Source organism: Cricetulus griseus, chromosome 4 (genome assembly GCF_003668045.3).
Source record: "Cricetulus griseus strain 17A/GY chromosome 4, alternate assembly CriGri-PICRH-1.0, whole genome shotgun sequence".
NCBI lineage: Eukaryota > Metazoa > Chordata > Mammalia > Rodentia > Cricetidae > Cricetulus > Cricetulus griseus.
In genome coordinates this window covers 187203510-187224902 of record NC_048597.1, presented here as the reverse complement: position 1 = coordinate 187224902, position 21393 = coordinate 187203510, and the positions used below count along the sequence as shown (strand labels likewise).

General features: G+C 40.4%; 1 protein-coding gene across 3 annotated transcripts in view; it reads right to left on the bottom strand.

Moving 5' to 3' along the window:
* Positions 1-16129, bottom strand: part of Hmgcll1 (3-hydroxymethyl-3-methylglutaryl-CoA lyase like 1) — a 130404-nt gene extending 114275 nt beyond the window's left edge. For all 3 annotated transcript variants that reach the window (XM_027411131.2, XM_035444484.1, XM_035444485.1), the window contains exon 1: positions 16022-16129. In XM_027411131.2, the coding sequence (XP_027266932.1) occupies positions 16022-16129 (108 nt within the window). The remainder of the gene's footprint in view (positions 1-16021) is intronic.
* Positions 16130-21393: the final 5264 nt, after the last annotated feature.

The window sequence follows — 21393 nt, the reverse complement described above, 5'->3', positions numbered from 1 at the left end:
AATCTTAGGACTACAATAATATCAACATTTTTCATAAAATTAAATGTACATTTTTCCAATAAAAAAGAAAATAAGTACCACACATGCCTGTAATGCCAATACTAGGAAGACAGAGGCAGGGGTGGATATCTAAGTTCAAGGGCAGCCTGGTCTACAGAGTCAGTTCCAGGAAAACCCAAACAAAATCAAACAAAAAAATAAAAAGTTATTATCATTTATAGATGGAAGTATGTTGTACCTATCAAATACAAACCATTTGCTTCTATAACACTTAATGAAGCTTTGAACATTTAGGTGCACTAAATAATATAAAAAAAAGACAAACTGGAAACCTCAACCCAGCCATGCAGAAATTATATATTTAACACAGAGATATTTTGATCTATTTAACCATACTTGGTAGGGAGTACTGTTTCGATGCAGGATACAGGGATGGGGCCAGTAAACATGACTCCTCCAAATTGGGGCTGCCAAGAGGGGAAGTAAAGTGTGCTAGAGTATACACAAAGTATATACAACACAAAAAGCAAGAGTGCCTGACCTCAGGTAAAATTGAAATCACACAACAGAGCAAAATTTAAGATTACTGTGCTTCTCAATTATTTTCTTTTGGGAGACAAGAAAGATGGTTCTAAGTATGTGTGTAGAAGCTACATCTGCATACATACTATATATCTATATAAATATATATGCATATATATACTTCTTTTCATAGATATGTGTTTGTCCCTAGGTGTATGTATGTGATTAGAACTGTGCAGTAGCCCAGAGATGTCAGAAAATGGCATCAGAGCCCCTGGAACTGAGGTTACAGATAGTTGTGAGCCAGTATGTAGGTGTCAGAAATTGAACTGGAACTTTTGCAAGAGCACTCTTAATGGGTGAGCCATCTCTCTAGCCCCACATACTTTATATTTTTTTAAGAAACAACTCCCCTTCTTCTGTATGAATAAAGAACAGATAGCAACAAGGTTGTTTGATTAAAGCCTCAAGAAATCATTACATTTACCTAAAACTACATGTAATGCATATACTGTATTGTACTCTCTCTCTCTCTCTCTCTCTCTCTCTCTCTCTCTCTCTATCTCTCTCTCTCTCTCTCTGCCTCTCCTGGGCTTCAATTTCTGTGATAAAATACTATGACCAAAGAAAGGGTTTCTCTGGCTTATACTTCCACATTGTAGCCCATCAATTGAAGGAAGTCAGGACAGGAACTCAAGTAGGGCAGGAACCTGGAGGCAGGAGCTGATATAGAGGCTGTGGAGGGGTGCTGCTTACTGGCTTGCTCCCCCATGGCTTTCTCAGCCTGATTTCTTTTTTTAGTCATTTTTTATTTTAAAACAATATTTTCTCATTTTACACACCAATCGCAGTTCCCACTCCCTCCCCTCATCCTGCTCTCCCCACCTTCCCCCAAGCCCACCCCTCATTCACCCCTCATCCACCCCTCATTCACCCCTCATCCACCCCTCATCCACCCCTCATCCACCCCTCAGAGAGGGTGAGGCTTCCCATGGGGAGTCAAGAAAGTCTGGGACATCACTTTGAGGCAGGACCAAGGCCCTTTCCTCTATATCTAGGCTGAGCAAGATATTCCTCCAAAGAGAATGGGCTACAAAAAGCCAATTCAAGCGTGATGGATAAATACTGGTCCCACTGCCAGTGGTCCCACAGACTGTCCAAGCCACACAACTATCACCCACATTCAGATGGCCCAATTTGGTCCTAGGCAGGTCCCCCCACCCCACCCCCCCGCTGTCAGTCCAGAGTCAGTGAGCTCCCACTAGCTCAGCTAAGCTGTTTCTGGAGGTGTCCTCAAAATGGTCCTGACCCCTTTGCTCATATTATCACTCCCACCTCTCTTCAACTGAACTTTGGGGACTTGGCCCAGAGCTTAGCTGTGGATCTCCACATCTGCCTCCTTCAGTTGCTGGATGAAGGTTCTATTATGATGATTCAGGCAGTCATCAATCTGATTACAGGGGAAGGCCAGTTCAGGTGCCCTCTCCACTAATGCTTAAGGTCTTAGCTGTAGTCATCCTTGTGGATTTCCGGGAGATTCCTGAGTGCCAGGTTTCTCACTGGCCCCATAATGACTTCCTCAATCAAGATAACTCTTTCCCTTCTCTCTCTCTCTCTCTGTCCTTCCCCCATCTCGACCATCCCTGTTCCCTCATGTTCTCCTCCCTCCCTTTCTCCCCTTTCCCCCTTTCTTCCCTTCCCCTTCCCTTATGCCTTCATCTCTCCTCCCCACCCCCCATGCTCCAAATTTTCTCCGGAGATCTTGTCTATTTCCCCTTCCCAGGGGGATCCACGCATATCCGTGTTTGGGTTCTCCTTGTTATCTGGCTTCTCTGGGGTCATAAACTCAGCCTGCTTTCTTATAGAACCCAAGACTACTGGCCCAGAGGTTGCACATCCACCCCAGGCTTGGGCCTTCCCATGTCAACAGGCTTGCATATAGCCTGATCTTATGGAGGGAGGTTCCCTCTTCTCATATGGCCTCAGCTTCTGTCAAGTTGACATAAAACTACCCAGTACAATATACCTTTAAAAACTGTCACTTAGGGAGATAATCCTCAATGCTCTGACAAAAGCAATAGACTGTCTAACAAAAGCCCAGTACCATAAATGAGGAACCTCCATTTAAGTTGTTGGTTGGATTAGTCCAAGTGACTTTCAAGACTTTTTTTGTTTTTGTTTTTGTTTTTTCGAGACAGGGTTTCTCTGTGTAGCTTTGGAGCCTATCCTGGCACTGGCTCTGGAGACCAGGCTGGCCTCGAACTCACAGAGATCCGCCTGCCTCTGCCTCCCGAGTGCTGGGATTAAAGGCATGCACCACCAACGCCCAGCCCTTTCAAGACATTTTACGTTATTGCTGTTGCCCTTGGTTACCTCTTGGGAGCTGAAAGTAAGCCTCTATTGATAAAGACACTGCACAGTTGGGACACAAGTTTGATTTGAGCTGGATCTAATCTGAAAGCCTCCTTCCTATTGTCTAGCTTCTGTAGTACCAGAAAAATACTATGAAAGCTGCCAAGGGAGGGAAGCAATCAACAGTCCTTTCCAGCTGTGACATCCATGACTCACAACAATGACCGACATGGTGAAATAAATTGAACTTACAGCCCACTGAACAGGAGGGAAACCATGCCTGGTACTGGAAACCTATGTAGCTAGACAAGGCTAGTGAGCTCACATCCTTAGAAAAGAACCTACTACCACCATTTCACTGCACCAGCATAGTTCCTAACTTTATTCTAAAACTTATCCTTATGCCCATACACAAGTGTAGCTCTCACCCCTCATTAAAGAAGCTTCCCTTTCAGAAACCAACAATTGGATATAATGCGTAGATCAATACTTCACACCAAAAAACTCATCTACAACAAAACTCCTGCACCTGAGGCTTAAGAAACATATCAAAAAGACTTAAGAGATAGAAGGCCAGGAAGTCTACTATAAGGCTGTGTCTCCTAGAAATTACTACCTACAGCAGCCCTGAACAATGATGATACCAATAGATATGCTAAAGAAAAAGGTGGGATCTCATAGGCAAATAACTATAGGTAGAACATGTAACTAATACCTGTTGAGAGATGAGAACTAGCCTCTCCCAAGAATGAACCCCTAAGAAGTTACGCAAATCAAAGTGGTCAGACCTGAAACTGTATACACATAAACAACAATGAAGTCAGCAGACTGAACTTAAATATTTGTTTATATCTACACAAACACACACACACACACACACACACACACACACACACTCACACACACACATGTATTAATCAAAGAAAAGAGGTCATCAATTCAGAGAGAGAGATGGGGAAACATGGGAGGGGCCAGACAGAGGAAAGGGAATGGGGAAATGATGTAATTATAGTAATTATATTTTAATTGAAATATATTTTAAAAAAGAAAGAACACTCCATATTTCTTTCCATTGACTCTGCACCTCTTACTCTGACCAGAAATGCATTCTTACCTATTCAAATTTTACATGACTCTCAAGTCTAACACTTCCATAAGAACTGCTATTCTCCTGTACTAGATTAAAACAAGCTTACAAATTTGTGTTTTTAATGTAATTGCAGGGGCTGGGTCGATGGCTTAAGAATTTAGAGCATTTGATTCTCTACAAAAAGACCTAAGTTTGGTCCCCAGCATCTACAATAGGGCAGCTCACAACCATTTGTAACAGGATGTTAGAGACCCTTGCTGGACTCTACTGGTACCTGCACTCATATGCACATACCACCACACAGCCACACAGATACAAATAATTAAATTAAATAAGTGTTAAAAATGTTTAGTTGCAAGAAAGAATTAGAAAACAATGGCAAATAAAAAGTAGAACAAGGAAGCTATATTTTTAAAGGAACACAGCAATGCAGAATGAAAGCGTAAACTCAGAGAACTAGAGAAATCCACTAAAAGAACTGGCTACTCTTGCAGAGTTCAGTTCCCAGCATGCACATGGTAGCTCACAATGGTTTGTAACTCCAGTCTGAAGGAATTTCACACTCTCTTCTGGCTTCTGGGGACACCAAGCATGTACATGATATACATACATGCAGGCAGGCAAGCAGGCAAACCACTCATACACATAAATTTAAAATAAAAAATAAATCTTTAAAGATGGAGTCTTGGTTTTACTTCCCATAAATCTTTGTTCCTCTTCCCCTAAATGATCTTTACCATGCTGTGTCAGACAGTCACACCTCATTCTTTCTTCTTTCTACTCACAACACTGCAATTACCAGAGAAGTGGATTTTTCTAAACACCAGTTCCTTAGAATGCACAGATCTTAAGTTTTAACTGTCCCTCTCCATATTCTCTCCTTTACCCTATTCTAGTCTCCCTTTATCTCTTTATAACATGATATTCTATTTCCCCTTCCTTGTAAGATCCCCACCTCCTGGTGGTCTCTTATGAGGTACCTTACCTCTGTGGTTATTTGGACTGAAATGCACACATGACCTGCCTACAAGATACATTTGTGCAATAGTGGCACAAATAATACAGAAGTAACCAACCACATTATGGTTGGATTTAAGGCCTGCTCCATGAGATGAAACACATTCTCAACACTGCTAAAATGGCCAAGAACCTGAGACAAGACATGGTACAGGCCTAGGGGAAAACATACTACTATTGTTCTGTTAAAGAAAGACAATAAAATGATTCCTGATGACATTTTTATACCCACAGATTAGTGAATCACTCAACTCTCATCAGAGCAGCTTCTTTTTTCAATGATGGTAATTAACAGAGGCCCAAAACTGTACAGTGTGCAGAGAGTGAGAGACTTTGGCATACAAGCCCTAAACGGGATGTCTTTATCAAACCTTTGCCCCAAAGGCCCAGGGATCCAAGAGGAAGAGGAGGCAGAAAGACTGTTAGACCCAGATGTGATATATAACTCCAAGGAAATAGCATCTTCTAAACACAACAAGACTGATGCACATATGAACTCACAGAGACTGTGACAGCAAACAACGTCTGAGAACTAAGAAGGGGAAGTGAACACAACGCTCCACCCATAACCAAGAAACTCTAGGCAACTGATGTCTGCTGGGGAAAAGAAAACTAGTTTTCTCCAATGGAGTGTCACTGTGTGTGTCAACACTCCAGGGTGGACCTCATGCCCAGAAGTAGGTGACAATACAAAAACAGACTCCTTCATCTTTCCTTCCTTCCTTCCTTCCTTCCTTCCTTCCTTCCTTCCTTCCTTCCTTCCCTTCCCTTCCCTTCCCTCCCTCCCCTCCTTTCCCCTTTTCTTCTTCTTCTTCTTCTTCTTCTTCTTCTTCTTCTTCTTCTTCTTCTTCTTCTTCTTCTTCTTCTTCTTCTTCTCTTCTGTTTGATTGTGTGTGTGTGTGTGTGTGTGTGTGTGGTGTGTGAGAGAGAGAGAGAGAGATAGAGAGATAGAGAGAGAGAGAGAGAGAGAGAGAGAGACTGTGAAATTAGGGGGGATCTTGGAGGCATTTGGGAAGGGAAAATATGATCAAAATATATTGTATAATTGTACAAAATATATTGTTAAAAAGAAAACAACTCTGATCTCTCTATGACTATGCAGAAATGAAGAACAGCTTTTAAATTCCTTTTTTAATAAGGGAATTAAAATCAGAGCTTTCACATACTATGTAAGGGCTCTACCACTGAGCTACACAAAAGCCTTTTAAGTTTATTTATCTAGTGAAGGCACAAAATTACTTGATAATTAACATACATTGTGAAATTGTGAATAAATTAAAATATAAACCTCATAGACCTGGATAATTTTAAAAGTATTTATGTAGAATTATTTTCATGTGGAGTTTTATTTTGAAATAAATGTTTTGAGGATAAGATTTACTAATCAACATTTCTGTAAGAAAATATTATGAAATGAGTTTTTTTTAAAAAGGTTCACTTTATCAGAGAAATTAAAAAAAACTCTTGAATATTAATTTAAAACTGAATCCTGATTATTCGGGAAAAGAAGAGTGACCAATGTAAATATGGCAAGCTTCTGGTGACTTAATGACAATTTCCTACCAGCTAAATGATTATGACTACTCTGCCCTACACTGATGAAAAATAGAAATGTTTGGAACAAGCTCATCATACTATTTCCACACCATTGTCCACCAAGGATTCCCAGAACAAAACTTCCTGAGCACAGGAGGTAATTTGATGCCTAAGACAGTTAGAAGGCAAATGTATGTTGTATAATGTATTCTTTTTTACCTACATGTTTAAATGTAATACAATCAAATTTTTCCAGGAATTAAATTTCTCAGTTGGCAACAGTTCACCTCTCCTACATAGATTAATAATTGCTAAGCAACTAGTAGGAAACCAGTATTCTAAAAGCTGCTTTTGTTCTTAGGACTTTAACCAGGCTTGACAAAAACTTTCAAATCCAGAATCCAGTTAAAATGACCCAAATATGAGATCATATTTTGTCTCTCGAACACCACATGTCACCTTCAAGTGACCCAAGGCAGTTCTGAGTTTGTAATGTCTGGCCTCCTGGTTGACTAGGAAAAATAAAAAGAAGCAAAACTAGAAGCAAAGTGTGTAACTGGGTGGAAAACAGAGAAGAAAGGGTCAGAGAAAGTTACAGCACAGAGTGAATAACCATAAAGCCAGAAGACTTGGAGGAGCTTGAAGCTGATGAAGAAAAAAAAAAAAAAAACCAAGATCTCAGCTCACAACATAGGGGAAAGGAAGGATGTGAAAGCCAGCTGGAATCATACAAAGCAAGGAATCCAGGAGCCAACAGAAATCCAAGGACAGAGAGTATTGAAGATTGAAGGGAACAGGAAATTTATTGGAAACCAAGTTGTTTTTCCTTTTGTATCCAATGCAATTCTATTCCAGACTGAATTCTACTCTTAACCTCAGGAAGGGAAGAATGGAAGTCAAAATTCACAGCAGTCTCTCCCCAATCTGCACCCCATGAGCAGGAGCCAAGAGCTGAGAAAAGAGACAGAGAAGGAAGCATGATACAAGCCCAGACTGACTACCGTTGGTAGACAGTGGCAGTACCATCCAGCACAGTGCTTACCAAGACCTGGTGAAGAGAACACAAAGACAGCTGGGAGCCAACTGTGCACTGCTGAGTCAGAGCTTCCAGAATATTCAATAAACTCTACAAGTGATTGCTCTCATGACTACAATGGAAACAGGAGTATAAACTCAATGTTCTGGAAGTAGAACTTCCTGAGTTCCCAACCTAACTCTGCTATTTGCTAGCTGCTGGCTATGAAGCAAGTTATTTCACCATTGTGTGCCATACTCATGAAATATATAAAACAGATTACTGTGACTATTAAATAAGCAATCAGGTAACACCTGGGAAGTACTTATTTAGCATCCAACAGTGGTGGCTATACTATAAGGCTATAGAAAGTGCTTGAAATGGGAAGTCCAGCCGGGCATTGGTGGTGCACGCCTTTAATCCCAGAACTCAGGAGGCAGAGACAGATGGATCTCTGTGAGTTTGAGGCCAGCCTGGTCTCCAGAGTGAGTGCCACGATAGGCTCCAAAGCTACACAGAGAAACCCTGTCTCAAAAAAACAAAAAAAAAGAAAAAAGAAAAGAAAAGAAATGGGAAGTCCATACAAAAAAATATAGTTCCATTAAAGAAGATGAGGATGTAAAATTATTAAGAAGTACCTTTCCTAATAGGATAGGAAATAAGACAGGACCTGGGTTTCTGCCTTGTCTCCACATATATATGCCGGGCATGCACATTCAGGAGTCCACGTGTGACCAGATTTGACCTAAAGTTATTTGAAAAGTCATAGTGTAAAAATGGAGAAACTTAGCCACACTGCACCTCTTAGAAGAAAAAGTAGGTGGTATTGTTGAATGAATTGGCACAGGAGACAGCTTGCTGAACCTAACACCAGTAGCACAGACACTGAGATCTACAATTAATAAATGGGACCTCCTGAAACTGAGAAGCTTCTGTAAGGCAAAAGACAGTCAACAAGACAAAAACGGCAGCCCACAGAATGGGAAAAGATCTTCACCACTTGTCAAAATGGCTAAAATCAATAACACCAAGGACAGTTTAGGCTGGAGAGGATGTAGAGAAAGGGGAACACTCCTCCATTGGTGGAAATGCAACTTGTACAGCCACTTTGAAAATCAGCATGGTGGTTTCTCAGGAAAATAGGAATCAGTCTACCTCAAGATCCAGCAATTCCACTCTTAGGCATATACCCAAAGGATGCACATTCATACAACAAGGACAACTTTTCAACTATGTTCACAGCAGCATTATTTATAATAGCCAGAACCTAGAAGCAACCTAGATGCCCCTTAACTGAAGAATGGATAAAGAAAATGTGGTACATTTACACAATGGAGTAATACTCAGCAGAAAAAAAAAAAAAAACAATGAAATCTTGAAATTCACGGACAATGGATGGAACTAGAAGAAACCATCCTCAGTGAGGTAACCCAGTCACAGGAAGACAAACATGGTATGCACTCACTCATATACAGATATTAGACATAGAGCAAAGGATTACCAGACTATAATTCACACCTCCAGAGAAGCTAGGAAACAAGGAGGACACTAAGAGAGACATACATGGTCCCACAGTGAAGGGGAAAGGGACAAGAGCTGTTGAACAAATTGGGAGCATGGGATGAGGGGGAAGGGAGGTAGGCGAAAGAGGAGAGAAGAGGAAATGGGAGGAGAACATGAGGGATCAGGAAGATTGAGTCTGGAGATGAATAGAGGAGAGCAAGAAAGGAGACGCATACTCTCTCAGCCTAGAAACAAGGGGGGGGGGGACTAGGCCCTGACCCAAATGACTTGACAGATTTTGACAATCCCTCATGAAAGGCCTCACCTTCCCTGAGGAGTGGATGGGGAATGGGATGGGGCATCATTTGGGGGCATGGGAGGAGGGAGGGAGAGGGAACTGGGATTGATATGTAAAATAAGATTGTTTCTAATTTAAAAAAAATATTTTTAAAGTGGAGAAACTTTCTTCCATAGGTTTAAGGATGAATATTTAGAGCACACTTGGAAATTATGCTGGTTTAGGAAAGTAGCAGGAGTAATTTCCCTCTAGGATCCATGACCTCACCAGCAACTGGTAGCTGGCTAGGTTTACAGAAGAGGCATGGATTCCTCCCCTTTGAGCAGGCTTGGAGTCCAATTAGACAGCTGTTGGTTACTCAAACAATAGGATTTATTTAAATATAAAATAATCCCTTAAAATACATGAACCTTGTTAAAGATGTGGATTTTGGAGTGATAAGGATGACAGACTAACAGATGTGGCAGACAGTAGGACAGCTTTAACAACAGTCAAGTCAAAAACAATCAAATCTTAAACTCATCTAAAGATGGTGAGTAATCAGAGTATTGGATTTTAAGAGACATTTATATCAAAATAACAGGTAAGTGCACAATATAAAAATAGAAACTTCTTTTTGCTAGTATGCCACATATATGTGAAGGAGATACAGTCATACACATATATTTAAAAAAAAGCAACCAGTTATATCATAAGAGGAAGAGATGTAGAATACATCAAGAGTGGAAAACGTCAAAGTAAGGAAGAGTGATGAGCAAAGGGGTCAAGACCAGGCTGGAGAAACCCACAGGAACAGCTGACCTGAACAAGGGGGAGCTCATGGACCCCAGACTGATAACTGGGAAACCAGCATGGGACTGATCCCATGAACGTGGGTGTCAGTGAGGAGGCCTTGGAAATCTATGGGGCCTCTTGTAGTAGATCAGTACTTGTCCCTAGAATAGGAATGGACTTTGGGAGCCCATTCCACATAGAGGTATACTCCCTGAGCCTACACACAGGAGTGGTGCTGCCCACAACAGGCTGGGTGTTCCATATCAATTAATTATTAAAGACGGTCCCCCACAGACATACTCACAGGTTAGCCCAATGTAGGCTATCCCTCGTTAAGACTCTCTTCCCAGGTAATTCTAAATTGTGTTAAAGTAATAATAAAGTAACCAACATATTGTCCAAGCATAAGGACAAGAGTTCATATTCCCAGCACGAACATAAATGCAAGGTAGGTATGGGGCTCATCTGTAATCCTAATTATCAGGAGGCAGAGGTGGAAGATATCTAGAGCAAGCTACTGATCGAAATTAGCAGCATCAGTAAGCTTTAGGTTTAAGTGAGAGACCTGCCTCAATGTATAAGGTAGAGGGAGACAGGAAAGACACTTGACATCAATGTCTGGCCTCCAAACACATGCACACACATGCGTATACATGGGCATACATGCACACATGTACCATACATACAAATACATATATGCACACACAAAAATTGTGAAACCTAAAATTATAGAATCCAATAAATTAGACTGACACTAAGTTAGACAACGTTGAAGAAGCAATTGATGCAAAGGAATGTAAGAAGAAAATGTACTGAACATGGAAAGGAAAGAATAAAAAATAAAGAAAGAAATGTGAGATATACACAAGTATCTAGTTATTGGAATTACTACACACCACTAACTAGACAAAGGAAAATTGTTTCAATGTGTTGCAATTCAAAGAGAAAGTGAAAAATACATTATTACTAGACAAGAAACAAGAAAAAATAGCTGATACTTCTTGTCTATCTTTTTATTGTAGCTGCTAAGAAATCCACATTTTGTATGGCTGTTACATATTGAAATTATTTGTTAATTTGAATTCTTTGTGTGATTGTATTTATATTGACATTCACTGGTATCTATTGTATTAAACACACATGTTCATGCTGAAAGAAGCCTGGTTTTACACTAAATAAGCAAACACATTTTTTTTGTGTGTGTGGTACTGAGGAGTGAACTCAGGGACCTGGGCATGCTAGACTATGACTGTGGTTATCCTGTATTCTCAACCACTCTAACGTTCTATTTTGTGAGAATATTTCATTGAGTTTCCCATTGTCTCTCTAAGTTGCCTCCTTCCTCAGCCTCCCCAGTACCTGAGCTACCAGGCTGCTGTGATCTTTTTGTTGTCTTAGAATTACATTTATTTTTTTTAATTTAATGGATGTGGGCTGTGTGCGTGTGTGAGTGTGTGTGTGTGTGTGTGTGTGTGTGTGTGTGTGTTTGTGCACACACGCATGTGCACACACGTGTGCACATGGGTGGAGGTCAAGGGACAGCTTCGGGACTTGGTTCTCTCCTTACACTAGTTGGATCCCAGGATTGAACTGAGGTCATTAGGCTTGATTGCAACTTCCTTTACCCACTAAGCCATATTATGATCCTGCATCCTAGTAGGTTTTCAGTAAAGAGGTGACTGAAGTGAATAATCCTGGTGGAAGAAAAACAATCTCCAATGCCAGACTGGAAATGAATAAATGGATGGAGAACAAAAGAAAGGGGAAGTGAATCATAAATATAAATTAACAGTGACTGGGTAAATATATTTTATAAATATCCCATGTGGAGAATAAACACATAAAACATGAAGTACCAAAAGGCAAAAGGCATCATTGGGTTAAGTGTTACAGCCTCACTTTAAATGTTATAATACCAATCGTATTATTTTTTAGTAAGTCAAGGTTAGATGTTGATGTATTATAGTTAATATAGTTAACAATTATGATTATAATTTTAAAAGCATAATAACTGGCATGTTAATTCAACAGGAAGATTAAAAACATGTTGTTCCAAAATAAAGAAAAGATGAAGGAATGAAAGGGAACAAGTTATCGACGAACACCAAATAAATAGCAAGCAAGTGAGGGTGTTTCTTCTTCTAAAAATTCATGTCCAGTGCTCTCAAATTCCTTAGGAAGTATGCTAAAGCTACACAGTCGCAAAGAAAATGGACAGAGTTTAGATCACTCTCTCCCTAAATTTAAGAAGAAATATCACATATAGAATTGAAAATTAGAGATAGGTATTAAACTTTACTAGTCTGATTGATTGCTTTTAAGAGGTTACCTCTACTTCATCAGGATCTTTTATACTTAATTTGTACAGTGAAATTTTATGGCAGAGGGAAGGTAGTCTTTGCACAAAGTCAAATAGTAAGACTCACAGCACACTGTGATACTTTGGGAAAGGGGAAAATGGAGGAAGGAGAAAAAAGTCTTGTTTTCTAGCCTGTTGTTAGCTAGCATGGCATTCTCACATACCGAGGTTTTTATCAATACCAACTGCAATCAAGTTATCACATAACATACCACTCAGCCAACCCTGCATATCATCTTTCTACCAAATTCAGCAACAAATAAGTGGTAAAGTTCCTTGTGGATTATTTACAGCATTCAAATTTCATTTTCATCACTTTTTCACCATCAAATCTTGGCTGAGGTCTATGTAATAAAAAAGACCAGTTACAAACAGTAACAACACCCTTCCACTGGTACTAAGACTCATATGATAACATGTGCTTGTTATCATTAATTTTGAACTAATTTAATAATTATGTATTGCATACTAATGTGCTAATCATTGTTTTAGAAAGATTTTCCTGAGTATGTGATGTTTGGCATATCCTCTGTAAAGATGAGCAGTCAATCATTTGTTTAATACGTATATACTGACCATGAGCACTAACCAGACATTTTGTCAGGTGTGGTAAGTCCTATGTTGGGTTGTTTCCTGGTTTTATTTGGTTTTAATATATGGCAAAGAGTTACTAAATGTTATGATAAAACACCATGGCCAAAATCAACTTGGGGAAGAAAGGATTTATTGTAACTTAAAGTTCCATATCACAGTCCATTACTGTAGCACAAAAAAATTAATAAATAAAATAAAAGACCAAGAGACTGATATTTTGGCTCAAGCTTCAAGCTGACTATCAGACAAGCAAACCAGCCAAGCCAGTAGATCTTACCTCTACCCAGCTGAAATGGCAATCCTGTCTCCAGGAATCCTCAGAGACAAAAGCTCTCAGTTTCTGTCTCCTGCCTTCTATTCCTCTCTCCACCCAGCCATATCACTCCTGTCTCCACCTCCCTTGTACTAGGATTAAAGACGTGTGATCCCAGGTGCTGAGATCACCTTTGTGTGAGCTGTTTCTTCTAGGACTGGATCAATGTCAAGTAGTCAGTGTGGCCTTGAACTAACCTCTTAATCCTGACTACTGGGATTAAAAGTCCGTGCCACCACTGCCTGGCTAACTAGTATGGCTGCTTTGTTATTTTTATCTCCAGTGGCTTTAATAAATCACAAACAATATATCACCACACATTACTGAAGGAAGACAAGGCAAAAGGCAAAAAACCAAAGGGAAGAGCCAGGAGTACTGAAATAATGCAGAGACGATGGATGATCGATCCTGAGTGGCTTGATTTTCATGGTTTGCTCAGATTCCTGTCTTGTAGCACCCAAGATCACCCACACAGGGGTGGCATTGCCTACAGCCAGCTGAGCCATCCCACATCAAAAATAAATCAAAAAATAATGCACTACAGGCTTGTCCACAGGTCAATCTGGTGGGGGCATTTTCTTAATTGAGGATCCCTCTTCCCAAATGGTCCCAGGATGGATAGAAATTCATTAGCTAGGAGAACTTCTCTATAGAACAAGGATGACTTCCCACAGAAAAATAGCCAGCACAGGGGAGAGAATACAGATGCAAGTTGGTCATGTTGAGGACCCATCTTTGTTGAGATAGGTAAGTTCAGACTGAATCTCGGAAGAGAGATGAAAATATAAAACCAAGAACTGGGATACAAATAATAACCTAGACTACGAGAGGAGATAAGCTGTAGGACAGATGGACATGATGGCCCAGACAGACAGAAGCTACTGAGACGACAAGAACACAATTATGAAAGAGCTGTACCCAAGAAGTGGTTTGTAAGATGCAATGAAGGAACAAGCAGGAGTGTCACAGGCAGAAGAGCTGGCAGATGTTCAAATGTCTTAGAGAGTTTTCCAGGAAAGCACACGAGCGTCTGAAAGTCATGTCCTTTTGTTGCCTCATCAGTAAGCCCAGTAATTCTCTTTTCCTCATTTCTACATCTTAACAGGTCATCCTGCTGTTGGTCGACAGCTGCAAAGCCCACAAAATGTACAAATCAAAACACAGGGGTATACACACAACTCTAATGATCACCTAAGCAATAAAGCCGTGTGATTTCATCCTGAAGAATAAACGTTAGGGATTCTTGATTGTGTAAAACAAACTGGCAGCTAAAGAGTGCCAATAGCATCCAAGGAAGTTCAAACTAGGATTCATGGAAATTATCCGTGAGGACATGGAGGAGATAGGACACAAGTTTCCACTACACCAGTGTCACCACTGGGTTTTCATCAGAGGGTCCTGGTCAATTTTTTGTGTCTTTTTTATTGGTATATATTACTTGTAGAAAACAACAGATTTCATCACGGCACTTTCATACACATGCTATACAGTATGATTGTATTTACTGCCTCATTACCTTCACTTAACTCTCCTCCTCCTCCTCCTCCTCCTCCTGGTCCTCTTCATTTCTCCCAGTCTCTACTTTGTTTCCTTGTTTCTCCCCCCTCCCTGCCCCAAGTCACATAGAAAACATGCAATGCTAGTCTTTTCAGGCTCTGGGTCATGACATGGTAACTTCCTGTTCCAGGTACCTAGCTGCAAATGACTTGATTTTGTTCTTCTTTCTGAATAGCCTATGGTGTTCATATGCCATATCTTCTGTTGATAGACACCGAACTGATAATAGGACTCTTGCAAATAGCCCTGGCCATATTCTAATTAAACGAGGCACAAAGTATCCATATAAAACAACCCACAAATGCTGAGTCCTACTTAGGGATCCAAGGTTTCAATTTCACCTGCTGGAGCACTGGGCTGAGACTTCACCATAAGACAAAGAATAACTACTGTTAGAATAGCTGGTGTAACATCACATAGCAAAACTAGACGACCTCACTAAAATAACAGGAACTACCTTGTTCACAAGGTGAACCGGCACCTGTTATTAAAAAGGCTAATAGCCAAGGCCTCATGGAGCCCTGGACTCATGACAGGTTTCAACATTTATAATGATTATGGCTCTCGGAAAATTGCAGGAATAATTTTATTCTGTAATGATTTTACTCACGTTTGTTTAATATTGTTAATACAAAAAGACGTTAGGGATCGTCAACGCTCTGACGTGACTTGATTTTAATCGTAGTACGCCTTCCTAATGTGCATTGGTGTCATTCCTTTTTCTAACCCACAAGGTGACATGCTTGTAGTCCGTTACAAATTACAAGGAAGAAAATGAGAAACAAAGGTAGTCCTTGAAAGAACGCCTGTGGATCTAAGTTCTATAGAAAATGCATCCCTTCCAAGGAAAACACACAGACACGATCACTCCTGTAGGCCACCTGCAAATGGTCCAGGTAGGGAAACTGCTAGGCCTGCAGGGACGAGTCCTCTGGTTCACAACAGAAAGGATGAAACAGCTTTTCAGCTGCAGAGCCACACACTGACAACAGAGCTGCTGGCATACAGAGGTGACACAAAGGGGATACGGGTGAGGTTGGTGGGGAAGAGGCTGTGGGGGGGTGGGGGCGCCCTAGGCCGCGAGGTGGTACCTGCGCCGGGTCCAGCGCCCCTGCCACTGACTCTCCGCTCCACAGATGCTCACGGAGAAGCTGCTGATAGCTGAGGCAGTGCTTCGCAGCAGATGGTAGATTCCCCATGGTGCAGCCTGGGTGCGGCAGGCGGTGCTGGATCGCACGGCCTGAGCCTGGAACGCGTAGGAGCAAAGTGCTTCCCGCGGGTGCCCGCACAGGGTCCGAGCTGTACTGCGGCGGCGCGGTTCCCAGGCAACGCCCAGGCAGGGGTAGAGCTGGCACCTGAGTCAGGCGCCCAGACCCAGAACCCGGATGGAAAGAAACAGTGAAGTGAGGCAGGGTGACACTTTTGTTTACATCCTCAGAACCTGGGGCTCTCAGGGCTGATTGCAGGTGCCCAACCACCTACTCATGCTGAGTCAGAGTTGTGGGAGAAAGGCAGAGGCCTCTCAGAGGAAGGAGCACAGGGCTCTCTGTGCAGATTTTCTTTCACTCCCAGCCACAAGCCTATAGGGTTGTCCCTCTGAATTCATCTGAGTTTGTCTTGTGTTAAAACTCTATTTAAAATCGTTGAGGCACTTTGCTATATTTAAAAAGCATAAACCCTGTAAGAGGGGATCCTAAATTATGGGAGATACTGGAGGTAAATAGCTCACCAAGAAGTTGTCAGTAAAGCTGATGAGGCAAGATAAATGTTGAAACGCTGAATCCTTTTCGTTGGTTTATGTTTATCGATTTTAGTGATTCTCTCTTTCCACTAATATGTGGGAGTCAGGGATAGAACTCAGAGGGTCGCTCTGCCTTGCCCTGGCCTCAAGTCCCTAACCATTTCCCTGGAAGAACTGTTTCTTTAAAAGAAATAGCACAATAACTGAAACCCTAAAGGCTAGATCCATTCAAACAAAAACCAGTTCTTAGGAGATTAGGACCGAGGATTTATATGGTAGCCTTAGACCAGGCAACCCTTCCTTCATTCTGCCTACTTCACAAACACTCTTGGATTGCAACACTGTAACAGTCTACAGCGTGGGTCTGTGTGTAGCTTGCCATTAATAAGACACAATCGTCAAGAATAGTCAGTTATGTGCAGGCATCCCTGCAGTCTCTCAGAGATCCGGTAGGGTGTCTATGGCCAAGATGCTAGCTGGCTCTACTGTTTCCACAGCTAGCAAGAATCAGGAGTGAACTGAACTGATGCACACGCTTGCACACATGATGGCATATACAAAGATTAACTTCTGAAGCATAATATGAACCAATTTTGAAGGGATTCAAGATCCAGACATAGTAAGGAATATTTTTATTAACTCTTTGAGAATTTCATACAAGGTATTTTGAACACATTCACTCCATCTACCCAAATCCTGTCAACCACCCTCTCCACCCATTCTGTCCAAGGTTAAGGTATCTTTTGTAATTTTTCTTTCCCCATCAAGTCCTGTGTGTGTTGTCCAGCCATTGTTGGGAATGGTGTGTTCAACCGAATCTTCCTCTCCAAGCAGCTATCACATGCTAATAGCTGCTCAGCTACTGCTGGGATTTCAGGCCCACCTCTCCCCCTCTAAACTGGAATTTTGTCAGTCTGGAGCCTGGGCTGCTCTTATGTATGCTCTTATAGTAGCTATGAGTTCCATTATGCAATTGCCCTGTTGTATCCAGAAAACACTGTTTCCTTGATGTTATTAATCCATCACCTTAGGTTCTTAATATCTTCATGCTAGCTTCCCTGAGCCCTGGAGCTCAGCATGTAATATATATGTCTCATTTATGGCTGAGCACTCAACATCTTATTTTCTGCTTGCAAGCCTAAAAAGGTCTAGGTAGCACAGAACTTCGAAGCACATTTAAGCTCTCCTCATTTAATAGGCTAACTAGGAATCCTGGCTCTGGAGAGATTGCTGCTTGCTTAATGGTTTGCCCAGTTCTCACAGAGGACTGGAGTTTGGCATCCATGGAGGGTGGCCCACAACCACCTATAATTTCTAACTCTAGGGAGATCTGACTCCTCTAGCCTCGAGGGAACCTCTACTCACATTCATATATACATGGAGTTTTTGTTTTGTTTTTTTTTGTTTTTAATTAAAGAAAATAGAAAATAGATTTATTTAAGTTAAAAAATAATAAGAAAGAAAGAAAGAAACTTGGATTCTAAATATAGTATCCTAGAATATGACTATAATCATAATCATATATAATCATAATCATATAATCATAGGAAGCTAAGGTAGAAAGATGGCCATTAGTTTAAGGCCAGCCTGGGCTACATAGCTGGTTTCAGGCCAGCCAGGTCCACAAAGAAAGACCCTTATCACACCACCAAGAATGAAACTTGGGCTTCACAGACTGATAGACATGACACCACTCAGCAACCACATAGATGTCTAATGCCATAGCTGGAACTTGAACTCTATTCTCTTTTAATTTTTTTAAAAATTAGTAACAAGCATGCTTCACATGTCAATGCCGGCTCCCTCTCCCTCCCCTCCTTCCCCAATCCCACCAACCTCCCAAGCACCCACCCCATTCTTTTGAGACCACACATAACTAAACTTTTGTTTCAGTACTTCAGTAGTATAAATATAAAAGGATATAAATAACCACTGAAAATTAAAATGAATTCGATTTCCTGTTTTCTTCAGTGATTTTATTGATTTTAAGTCATGTCTCAAAGTACCTATCTTTTCTTGAATTCTACCTTTTTTATGAATTTTTCTTGACTCTCTCCTCTCTTTAAGACCACCCAACCACCACCAAATCCGATCTGCCAATAAATATTTCAAACATCTTCACATATTACCTGCCCTTTTCCTACTGCTATGACTGTTTCCTGCCCATTCATATTTGGAAGATGGCACCACAATTCAGTGGGAAAGATTTTAGATCACCTGTGGTTAGGAGCCCTTCAAAGGACAGAGTGGCCTGGGGCAAGTTCTTTAGACTCTGTTTTATTATCTAAATGGGGTTATAATAAAAGTTCCTAGTAATTGCAAAATTCAAATGAACTACAATAGATGGTCTCCAGCACATACAAAGCACCCAGTTACTGTTAACTAAATCTGCAACAATAGAATAGCATAATTCATGTTTTTCAATGCCACCCGCATCATTGAAATTTTGAGTTTTGCAGTTCTTTATTGTGAAGACTATCCTGTGCATGGTAAGATTTTTCATTTTTATTTTATTTCCATGGGTGTTTCGCTGGTATAACCATGTCTGCACCACATGTGTACAGTGCCTGCAAAAGTGAAAAGAAGATGGTGTCAGCTCTTCTGGAACTGGTGTTAGAGATGTTGTAAGCCACCGTATTCATGCTTAATGAACAGAAATCGGGGCCTCTGTACAAACAGCCAGGGCTCTCAACAATAAGGCCATTTTTCCATCCCCATATGAAAATAATTGACCCTACCCACTAAATATCAGCTTATATGTAAAATCACCACTCCTAATAGACAGCTGCTGGTGTGGAGGAGGTTGCTGCTGCTGCTGCTGCTGCTGATGATGATGATGATATGATGATGACATTTGCTGAGCATTTAGCATGGACCACATACAATTCTAAGCACTTTCTGGGGGTGTTACCAATCACACAAGGAAGCTCTTGCAATTCTCATTTTGCAGATTAAACAGTCTGAACATAGAGACTATCAACCACTTGCAGCACAGACTGCTTAGTGAGAAAGCCAGAACCCAAACTTCAGTACTTTGACTTCAGTCCACGTCTTTAATTGTGATGCTTATGCTGCCTTGCTGAAATCACACTCAGCCAAATATATAACATTTCAGGCATAACTTCTTTTCCATTATTTCAAAATTTTAAACATTAGATGAGACTTATCAGAAATTTAAAACCTCTCAAGATAAGGAAACTGACTCCCTTTTCTACAAGTTGTTGAAATGACATCAGAAACCAGAATGTCCAGGCAGAGATCTAAATATCAGATGGAGTTAGGAGCCTGAGATCACATTTCGACAAATGTATATTTGACCATAAATATCAGAGACAGCCGTTCATCCCATACATTACAATCATTATTAGAAATATCAACAGGCTCTCATTATTTTTGTTATCAATAGTTCAGAAGGAATCTTTACATTGTTTTTAAAATCCAGGATTTATTCCATCTATCTCAGCACTTGTATATTTTACTTAAATCTTTTCACAAATAGCATCAGAAGATAGAGTTATAACCCAGGGTTATCTTAGCAGATGCAAGATCCTGAGTGCAGACCCCAGTACTGCAGCCATCATTATCATCCAGCAAAAATTCAATTTCTTTCCCCACCTCTCTATCTTAGCCATATATGGAGTCTTCATATTTCTACACAAAATAATAATACCCAAAAAGCATAATTAAAGGTTTTGTCCCTGTTTGAATTGCTATGCATTTAGAAAAATGTGATTTTTTTCCTTTTGCTCTAAAACTTTGTTTTAAATTGTTTTAGGCTGATGACAGACCATTAAAAAAATACTGCCTAATTACAGAATTTCTAAATCTAATCATGCAGTTTCTATAATTTGAAATACATAGAATATTTTATTTGCTTTCATATTTCTAAAGAAGTATATGGAAAAATAGCAATTATAGTAATCTATACTTATAATTATCAATTGATTTGCATACACTAGGCATTAGCATACAAGTTTTTCATGTGCTAACCCATGTAATCTTAATAACAGCCACCTCACATAGACTTCTTTAATACAGCCATTTTGATTTAGAGTTACAAAAACATCAACTTTTGATCACCAAAAGTAACCAAAGTGATTCCACCAATCTAATGACTCTGCTGCCTCAGACAGCTGTCTACATAGCCAAAGTGACCCATCTCCCCGGTGACTCAGCTGTCTAGAGATCAGTCTTAACCAAAGTGATAGAACTAGTCAGTGATTCAGTTGTCTCTAGACCCAGTTATTTGGCACCAAAGGTTTGCTGGTTGCAATTTATGTAGACTTCCTTTCTAATAGAGTGGAGGGATTACTACCAGATACTATCTCCCTCATTATGGTGGATAGATTAGAGCATGTATCTCACACACAATAGGCAAATGGCATTTATCTATTTGAACTATGCCATCTATGAAATTCCTGGCAGCACAAGGCTAAGACACTTTCTTTATTAATAAATTAAATGTTAAAAATAATCTTAAAAATAAAATAATCTTAAAGCCAATAAGTCTAAAATATCACTCATCCACTTAATTTCCATTCCCTTTTTTGCCATTAATTTAAGTGCCTGCCTCCAGGTTTTTATTTTTAAATGATTTATCTATTTTTATTCTGTGTGTGTGAGTGTTTTGCCTGTATGGGTGTAAGTGCACTATGTATGTGCCTGGTGCCCACACAGTCCAGAAAAAGGAGCGGGATCCCCTGGAACTGGCCATATGAGTGC